The following is a 10,618-nucleotide window of genomic DNA, read 5'->3' as shown; positions in this document are numbered from 1 at the left end:
CTATCTTCCTGTAGATAAACAGCTTACCATTACAGAAAATTCCAATTATGTAAAAATCAAAAGTGAAACCCTTCAAGCTTTCCATGTTACGCCTGACTTACTACTGCTCAAGTATGGTAAAAGTCCTGAGAGTAATGTTCATGATATTTTTCATTGGCATCTTAACTGCATCATGTAAAAGTGAAAAATGTAGAGATTAAGAGCATAAGGCTTATAATTCTACAGTACAGATGGAGATAAAATTAAATGCAATAAAAGCACATTTGCAAGTCTAGAAGTAAAATTATAACCCAAGACGCATGGGGAAAAATATTTATGTGGAGTTTTTAATCCATATTAGAATTCAGTTGTTGTTAACTTGACCATAAACTTAAACAGAAACCATCTTCTGAGACATACATTCTAATAAATGTATCAACAGTACTGATAGTCAATGAAGGGTCAGTTATTTGAACTTAATGTTAACATTTCATTTTTCTATCCAACAGAAATCTATAGTGGTTTGCCCCAATTACATATCTGAAACATTGTCTTATGAAAACCAAATGAAACAAAATTAAATAAAATTGAAGATAAAAATATTCTGGAAGCACAGGATAACTGACAGGAATCTTCAGCACAAAGCACATCTTTGAAAATGTGAAATGATGACTCTTTGGAGGACAACAGCTGAATATCCAAGAATCATCAGGTTTGAAAAATATTGCTTAATCACTTTCCAAAACACAGTTAGCTGTAAGAACTGAAGATTTCGTTAAAACTATCAAGGTAATCATATTTATTGCATCTTTAGATTGCATTTTGAAACAGAAAATTAATAGTGCACCACAGCTTCACCAAAATATATATTTAATGAGGGGGACCCTAAGATATTTATAAACAAATTGTAGACTGTATGTGCTTTTCAAAGGGGCTGAATTAAATATAACCAGCTGCCAACTTTGTGCTCTGACATACTTGAATTAGTGGGTATGTGTATACTAAATTCATTTATTCTTGTCTACAATAAATGAAATAAAAACACCACCCTATACAATCCACTATTAGCAGTGAGTACAACAGCAAAAAATTATTATACAATTTATACATACTAAAATATTTTCTTTCTCTAGAAATAACTCAGAACAAAACCTAATCATTGTAAGACTTAATTTGGGAAATCTCAAATTACAATAGGGAAAAACCAAATCAGGGTATGTACTGAGCCCAAAACAAAGGTTCCTGGTCATAAGGCTGTAAGATTAGTAAGTGCAAGTGGTAGAATAAAGCATGCTCAAATTGTATGCTTGGGTCTTTGTATATTTACCAAACCTTTAAATTAAACAAGACTAGCTAAAGAAAATGCCTTTAAGCAGAGCAAGATAATTGGGAATTCTGCATTTCTTTTGCCATTTTTTTTTTACCCAACTTACACAATGCGCAAAGTGCTAAGCAACACTACAGAAACACATTTACATCAACACTGAAGACCTGGGGAAATGAAATCCAACAATTTTATTTTAATGAGCTGTATTTTCTAAATTTTTGTTTTATTTTTTTCCTGTTTTCATACAGTATTGAAAACAAAACGCAGCACATTCACATTTTCCCGAGGAACTGTAAAGATGATCTCTACAGGGATAAACGTTGTAAAGCCTGAAGCTCAATCAACTGATGTTGAAAACTCTCAAAGGGAGTAAAGGCTTGATCTGAATGGTCTAGAACATGTACTGTAATTTAATAGAAGAGATGGTCGTCTTAATATTTAATGATTTAAAAGAACTTCCCAGTCCATGCGAAGAGTACAGTCCAAGAATAAATCAAATTTCTGAACGCATTTTATGCTACATATGTGTATACTTTGCGATCCTCAGGTGTTCGTGCCAAATATTCTCTCTCAATAAGTCCTTCAATACGTTTCTTAATAACAACTGGACTTGGTAAGAATCGAGCCTTCAATTGCTGAGTTACCTAAAAAAGAAGGTAGAAAGACTAATTTCTAACATTTCCACATAAACACACTTAATTAAAATTCCTACCTTTGGATAGAACTGATGTGTCATTTTAAGACACAGAGATAAAACTTCAGTAACTAGATTATCAGTCATAGGTGCAGAAAGAAAATTTAATTTTTTATTTGAAAATGTATGGTCAGAACACAGTTTCTAACATCAGAATGCGAATGCTAAAGTAGATTAGTTGAACTAGCAGAATGTATGAGTATGAATATACACCACCTAATAATTTAACCATGTTGCTGCTATTATCTACTGACTTGTGGGTTACTCACCCAATTCACACAACTTGGGTAGCATATGTTTAAAGAGCACAAACTCTGGACCCAGATTGCCTGGATTCAAATCTAAGCTCTACCACTTACTAGCTCTGAGACCTTGGAAAGCTGGTGTGTACATCAAATGAGTTAATAGATGTAATGCTTTAGAACAATGCCCACCCATAGTAAGTGCTACTGTTGTCATTCTTTTCTCCAACTGCTGTCAGGATCCTCACTATTGTGGTATCAGTAATAATTAAACATAACAACAGCAGCAGCCACAGTATGACTGCACTATTTAACAATCATTTTGCATATATTAACTTATTTAATGCTCTTAATCTTGCAAAGTACATTGTCTCATTTTACAAATGAGGAAAATAAGCCAGAGAGGAAAAATCAGATGAACAAGTAGTAAAAAAATGAACCAGCAGAGATACATCTAAACCCTTTTAGTCTCAAAGTCCATGTTCTTTCCACTAATCCACCCTGCCACTCTTGCAGATGATCCACCCGTCCACGAGCCAGCTTTTCTTTTACTCTTGTTTATCAGTTCATTTCCCGAAGCCACAATGGATTAAGAACTCTTTGAAATCTGAAACTTCAGCACTTCACTCTGCAACTAAAATCTACCACGCTTCCAGGATTACCAGTCTAGTATCAGCAAAGTTGCTCTCCACCCACCACCTGCGATCTCTCATCCTTTGACCCTCTTTTCCCCAGGCTATTCACAGCTTCTTTTGACCTTACCTCCTTCCTCACAACACCTAGACTGCATTCAAGATCACTTCAGCTGCACTCTCAACAGTACCTCCAACATCCTGATTCCTTTGGTCCTATTCCACAAACACCCTTTGATCAAATCTACATTCTGTATCTACTACATCATTACAAATTTACTACAGAGTTCTCTGCTGAGTGAAGCTGTAGTTCTTACATTTGTGTAGACCAGGAGTCAGCAAACTGTAGTCACAGGCCAAATACAACCTGCTGCCTGGTTTTGTAAAATTTTCCTGAAACACAGCCACACCCTTTTGTTTATATATTGTCTATGGCTGCTTTCGTGATGTAACTGGACAATCACAAAAACGTTTGCTAACCTCTGCTATAGACTGATAATGCAAATTTCTAGTATTCAAGTTCAGCAAGTTCCTGAGCACCATTCTTTGACAGATACTATTTCAAATTTCTGATAAGCCCTTTAAACTTTTCAACCCAGTCTTCTCCTATAACCTCATATCCTGTTTTACACAGTTGGGAAAGAGGCCATTTCACTTTGAAATTCTTCAAATTCCCACCCCAGATATGTACATTTATCCATACTCATATCCATCCTTGTTTAGCACCCATCCCTGTACTAACCCTGCCCTGGGTTCTCAGGAAGCATATTCAGTAACACTCACATTAATATATCTACACACACCTATATTCTCTACACAACCCTTACCTTTCCTTTTCTAGACTTTGGTATATTATCCCTCTTATCCCATTTTTTCCTTTTGTTTTTAAACATCTCATCCTTATCCTAGGACATAAACATGCTCAATATCTTCCCATCTAGGAAAAAAAACCCCAGAACCCCTCAACCTAATACTTAATCCTCTAGTACTGCTCTCTCTGCCTTTTCCCATGACCAGTATCTCAAAGAACAAGCCACTCCTGGTGATTTCCACTCTACTTCTCAAGGCATTACCATCAGATATCCACTTTTCCCAGTCCAGTGAAAATGTATGAAAGTTAAACAGTCATCTAACAATATGTTTTGAGTGTTTTTCAACTTGGGCTTTTTGTGATTTTTAAAATTACTGACCACATGCTCCTTGTAATTCTCTTCCCTTGTCATTGGACACTGTCATTTTTTCTTTTCTTTTTCGTCTATAGCAGTGTTCTCAAATTTGTGCATCAAAATCACCCAGAGTGCTTCTTTTTTTTTTTTTGAGACAGAGTCTCACTCTGTTGCCCAGGCTAGAGTGAGTGCCGTGGCGTAAGCCTAGCTCACAGCAACCTCAAACTCCTGAGCTCAAGCGATCCTCCTGTCTCAGCCTCCCGAGTAGCTGGGACTACAGGCATGCGCCACTATGCCCGGCTAATTTTTTCTATATATATTTTTAGCTATCCATATAATTTCTTTCTATTTTTAGTAGAGATGGGGTCTCGCTCTTGCTCAGGCTGGTCTCGAACTCCTGAGCTCAAACGATCCGCCCACCTCGGCCTCCCAGAGTGCTAGGATTACAGGCGTGAGCCACCGCGTCCGGCCCAGAGTGCTTCTTAAAACCAGACTGTTCGGTGACTCCATAGTTTCTGGTCCAATAGGTCTAGTTGGAGCTTGAGAATCTTATTTCTGACAAGTTCCCAGGTGATGCTGATGCAGCTAGTCCAGGAATCACACTGTGAAAATCAGTGCTCTAAAGGCTTTCTTTAGTGGCTTTATACAACGATCTTTGTTCCTAAAATGGTTGAGAAGAGGGTCGATCCTACAGTTTTCTCTTCTTGCTCTCCATGATATCCCGAGCAATTTAATCCATGCCTGTGGTTTTAACCACATTCCCATGCACTGAATTCCCAAGTCAACTTCTAGCCCTCACTTTCCTCTTGACTTTTGGCTGGCAAAATGGATACGCCAAAATATACTAAAGTTAACTTGTACAAAACAATATTAACTGACATCTAGACCAAAGCAGCAAATTACTCTTCCTTTTTCGGTTAAAGAGACCAACCTCATCTAGTCACTCAAGCCAGAAATCTAAAGCATTCTCAATTCCTTTCTCTCATTTCCCACTATCAGTCAATAAATCCTGTCATTTCTATTTCTCAATTATTTTGATTCAGCTGTCTACCCTCTACCAATAGTCTACCCAGGCCCTAGTCATCTCCTACTTAACTATTTTAAGGGCCCCAATGGGTCTTCCCCTTCTTAGTTTCCTAATTTGTAAAATGGAAGCACTCAATAAATGGTAACAGCTATTAATTTTTAGAAATAAAAGTAGTTTGCTTACACAAAGGCATTAAAAAGCAATGAAAATTTTTTCTTTATTCTTCATATACAACATTCTATTATTTTCACTACAAATACCTTAGTTCTTAAAGTGTGCACATATTTCAATGTATCACTATGTTTAATTATCAACTGAGTGGTATGCTTTGAATGAGTGTTACATGACTAAGGTTTCCTAATTTTTAAATTGCTTTTAAATTTAGTGGAATATAGTAATTTCTTAAATGTAAATTGTTAGTAATATTATTCTGTTTTTTTCCATATTAATCCAGTCTTGAAGGGTCCTCACCTCTGCTACTAAAACATTGTGCTGCATCTTCTTTCTAGATTTCATTATCCGCACTATAGCAGCTTCTATCTCATGTTTTCTGTCGTCGTCTACTTTCTGCCTTGTTTCTTTCCTTTCTGGGTCTGATTCACCTTGTTTGGCAGCAACTAAAATAGAAATAAACGCATTTATCATAAATGTAATGAAAAAATTTGGCTTATAAACAAAACTAAAATATAACTTAGCATTATCCACAGAGAAAAACCAATTTCAACCTTAGTATATACACATACTTATTAATTCAAGTACACAGTCAAAAAGTGTCTTAGTCAATGTTACCTTCAATATTACAATTATTCTTTTCAAAAATTAGGAATTTAATTTTACTGAGAAAATAAAATCAATTTTCATTTCTATAGAATACATGTAATTCCTGTTCTGAAAGAAAAATGATAGCTGGATATCTTCAGTAGTAAAACTATCAATAAACAATTTTCATTGCTTATGATTTCCAGAGGTCAACTAATATTTTGCCACCATGGCTCCAAGTTAAACCTCACCAAAAAGTATCTCAGACAGTTGAATGAGTATCTGTTAACTTACTAACTCAAATATAGCTATAATCTCTAACGCCTTTCACAGAGAGGAAAGCATACGTATTGCCAAGATTTGCCCAGCTAAATAAATAATTAAAAAGTACCACTAGGATGTCAGTTAAATGAATTCCCTAACAGTGAGGTAATTCATTTGTATCGTTTGCCAAAATCTTCTTGGATTCTATTATCTAACAATTTCTTGCCATGTATTTTATTAATTTATGTCATAAACCTAGTATCACAAGTTCATTGATACTATATTCCAATCTTTAGGAGAGTCTTACTCTCTTCTTCCCAGTAGTCTTGAAAGCAACTGCTAAGGGATTAAGTACGTAAGACTCCTCTCCTACAACTTTGCTCTAATTCAAATAGCAGAGACAAAAATGGTAACTAATTTTTTGTTTATTTGGTCATCAAAAGGAGACAGATGTGAAGTTTCTGGAGGTACAAACTGGGAAATCACAAAGCAGCACATGAGACATTGCTGACTTAGGCAATGGACACAGACATGAGATAGCAGACTGTACAATTCAGAAGATCATTCTGGTCTGTATATTCATGCAGCTGTTTCTAATTAGAATCCCTTGGTTAAGAATACTGCATTCAGTGTCATTTCCCAAGTATAAAATAATCAATATCTTAGCAAAAAAGAAGAAAATTATATTAAAATAGCCTACTAAGAATAGTGCTTTTCTTTAAAAATTCAATGTCATCAAAAAATAGAGACAGAGGTACTGGTTAAAATTATTATAAATAGAACTAAAGAGACATAAAAATTAAATATAATGCTGAAACCTTGATGGAATCCTAGATCCAAATAGTAAGCTATGGAGGAGATTTTTGAGACAACTAAGGACGTATGAATCAGTGGTATATATGAGGATACGGGATTATTAATTTTCTTGATATAGCATTACAGTGATATGGGAAAATATCTTGTTCTAAGGAGATATATGCTGAAGTATTTAGGCGAGAAGTGTTAAGGTGTTTGCAAATTAATTTCAAACGCCATAGCAAACATATATACACATATGCGCACATACATACAAACACACACACACATACTAATGGGGGCAGAGAGAAAGAGAAAGCAAGTGTGGCAAAATTTTATTGACTGTAAACATAGATCATGGCTATATTGATGTCCATTACAGTGTCTTTTGCCTTTTCTATGGATCTGAACATACTTAAAAAGCTGGAGGAAAAAAAAGAAGTAATAGTTTAAACGATCCCTTTGGTTCATCTGAATTTGGTTACCTAAATAAGTGTACTCTTTAAATACCCACTGAAAAAAATAAATGGGAAGATTTTGGTGGTGATATGCACTGAAATGCTATGGTTTTTTAAATGTGAGAGCAGAGGCTCACTCCCAGAACTTAGCACAGAAGGTGCTGCTGTACACGTGCCTACATATGATCTGGGTTTGAAAAGGTGAGTGGTGGTGAAGACTGTCAACTCTGGAAACTGCTGCTGATTCATTGAATCTAATTCTTTTCAAAAGACTGCGTTATTTGAGTAATTCTTTTAAATTCTTTGTGTGAAGGTCTGTTAACTGGCTATATAGTAAAAGTAACATAAATAGGTAACGGTTTCAATATTTGATTATGTTACTGAGCCTTTGACAATTTATTAAAACTAACATGGTCACAATGTTTACCACCCAAGAGAAAATTAAAATAGGAGGAAGAGCCAAGATCATCTAAAAACTATCCCCAATTAACTATACACTTAACACCAAAATCTAAAAATCCATGAAGAAAAGACTACTTTTTTGGATAACACTAATACCTGATAATATTACTGCTACACATGATAAAATCTGGGATTACAAAGACAGTTAACATATTTAAGGTAAAAGAGGGTAAAGCTAGGTATTCAGATATATAGCCCCATATATTTTCTTCCATATTTAGAATACAAATGAGCCCTGAAATCCAAAACCTTTATCTACTCAAATCTATACAGTAGTATGTTTTGTACTGGAAGAGAAAGAAATTTTATTCCCCAACACTCACTAACTAGTACAGTTTTATTTTTAATATACATTTATGTCACAAAAACATGGGCCAATCTTGGTTGATGAAGAGTACAATGATAAAGTTTGCAACTACGGGACAAAGGAGTCAAAGCTTTAACACAGATACTAACCTGCTTTACAAAGCATACACGTAAAAAAAAATTTTATGTGTATATAGTTCTATGTACACATCAATATATTCTAGCAATCAATGGTATATTTAACATTAAAATAATTTTAAAAGACAGTATCTTTCATTAATGTACAATATAAACACAATTTTTAAAAAATCAGAAAATTATAGTCATTTTAAAAATGATCTTGTTTATCTTAGTTTACAATCTGTGTTTTCTTACACAGATATATTAGTTGTAATGGATACATTACAGTACTGAGAAGCTTATCTAATACTGGTTTTGAAACCAGGTAGCAAACTGCATTAGCTTTAAACATCAGCAAGAGTGCCCTTTTCCACCTTAAATACATAAAAAACATGCATCTTATATTATGTTAAATATATAATTAATAGGATTTTCACTATCAACTTAAAAGTAAGGCTATACTAAAAACTTCACAACAGTGTCATTTCTATGTTTTTAAATTAGAGATGAGTTTTAAGACTTTGAAACTGAAAAAACATTTATCAAAACATAAATAGCTACATTTAAAGATCAAACTTTATATGGGTAAACTCTCAATTCTGAAGAATCTGTGAATCAGCTTTAAAAACAGACTTCCACCGATGAGTTAACTTATCTGGTTAAAAACAATTTTAAGTACTAATATGTTCATAAAATTATCTTCCATTTGTTGAAAAACATGGAAAATACCTTGTTCACACTGTGAATCACTTTTGTAAATGCTTACTGTATTTGGATTCAACTGCACTTTGATACAAACACATATCAATAAAAGCTGCTTATTTTTTATACCCAAGTGTCACGCAGCATCAGAAAAGCATTACTTTTTTAAAAGACAGAAATCCAACAGATGAGAATTTTTCTAGGAAAAAAAATATAATTTTTTAAGAGGAAAAATATAATTCCAGATACCTGTTTGAATCTTGACTCTGTGTAGTTTGGATGTGAACTGATCATTAACTGTAAATATGTGACCATTTTCTATTTCCTTTGACTTGGGTTCTTTTGTAAGAACCCGCTGTGTTGGTTTGCCACAGGCGAGGGACTGTAGGGCTCTAACAAGCTCTCTTTCAGGGATATCTGTCTCTTGTTGAATTTCCTGAAATTTCATCAGATTGACATAATTAGACTTTTAAGATAAAAGTAGATTAGTTAATTAGCAAGTAAATTGACCAAGCAATAGTCACACAGAGGTAATTCCATTACAGAAATAATTTCCAACAAAGAATTCCCTGAATATTATGACATGTCACTAAAATCTCATTATCTGAACAAACTTGAAGAATAAGGGATTCAAATTATAAAATATTAAAAAGACATCTACTTTTTTGTTTCAGAAGACAAAATGTCTAGTCTAAAAATGTCATCCAGCAGAGATTATTAGTAACCTGCTTTAGTATTTAGGCAAAAATAGTGTTAACCCACATATAATTGTTAATTTTAGAAACATTTTACAATCTTCCATCCAAGTTTATCCACACTACTCTTTCGTTTAGTAATTCTTTCATAGAAAAAAGCAAAATAAGCCTGAGCTTAGGCCTTCCATCAAACAATCAAAATTTACAATACAAGCTGACCATTTACACTGCCTGTATGACCAAACGGAAAAAAGATTAAATGCCTGGAAATGAACACTAGACAATGAAAATCAATAAGAAATATGTTTTGATTTTTGCTGTACATTATGGTATGAATAAAATGCAATACTGGGAGGGGGGAAGCAGCTTGGAAAAAATGCTGTATAAATTTTAGTTCATGTTTCTCCTACGTCAATTGGACGGCAAGACAATTGTTCACTTGTATGATTTAGTTACTATAGGTCTATAGGGATGTACGATTAAGTAAAAGTCTCACTAAGATTTACTGCTTTGATGCCCTGTATAAAGTTGCTTCTTTCTCAAAAGCAGCTCAGGAAGAGTGGGAACGAAGATAGTGATATTTACATTATTGATCTGGATAGCTGATCTGGAGAGCCATTCTTTCTACAGCACAAGAGTCTCCAAACAACAGTGTTGGTTTTTCTAAAGGACGTCAAATACGTGAGGATTCAGAGAAAAGTGAATTTTGGTGATTAGATTAGGCGTATTCCTTTTCTTCAAATAATCCCTGGCTATATGTCTCCCTACTTAAGACATTTCAAATACTATAAATGTTAATCCCAGAAAACTAAATAGGTGCTATTATTTGAATGGAGATGGTAATTACGCACATGCTAAAAGTGACTTATTTATGATTTTAATTACACTGCTTAATTATATTCAAACAACTAGAAATATATTCTTAGGTGATACTTCAAACTTATAGATCATTCCCTAGAGGGAACTACTACAATTCACTATGTACCTTCT

General features: G+C 34.1%; 1 protein-coding gene across 2 annotated transcripts in view; it reads right to left on the bottom strand.

Annotated features, from left to right (window-relative positions):
* Positions 1–1,212: 1,212 nt before the first annotated feature.
* The window catches only part of CUL3 (cullin 3), a 103,588-nt gene continuing 94,182 nt past the window's right edge, over positions 1,213–10,618 (bottom strand). For both annotated transcript variants that reach the window (XM_069466775.1, XM_069466784.1), the window contains 3 exons: positions 9,183–9,369; positions 5,539–5,684; positions 1,213–1,950 (listed from right to left, as the gene is read on the bottom strand). In XM_069466775.1, the coding sequence (XP_069322876.1) occupies positions 1,819–1,950; positions 5,539–5,684; positions 9,183–9,369 (465 nt within the window). In that variant the 3' untranslated portion in view covers positions 1,213–1,818. The remainder of the gene's footprint in view (positions 1,951–5,538; positions 5,685–9,182; positions 9,370–10,618) is intronic.

This window comes from Eulemur rufifrons, chromosome 1 (genome assembly GCF_041146395.1).
Source record: "Eulemur rufifrons isolate Redbay chromosome 1, OSU_ERuf_1, whole genome shotgun sequence".
NCBI classification, from domain to species: Eukaryota; Metazoa; Chordata; class Mammalia; order Primates; family Lemuridae; genus Eulemur; species Eulemur rufifrons.
Note: the sequence above shows the minus strand (reverse complement) of the source record. Positions and strands in the feature narration are given on the sequence as shown.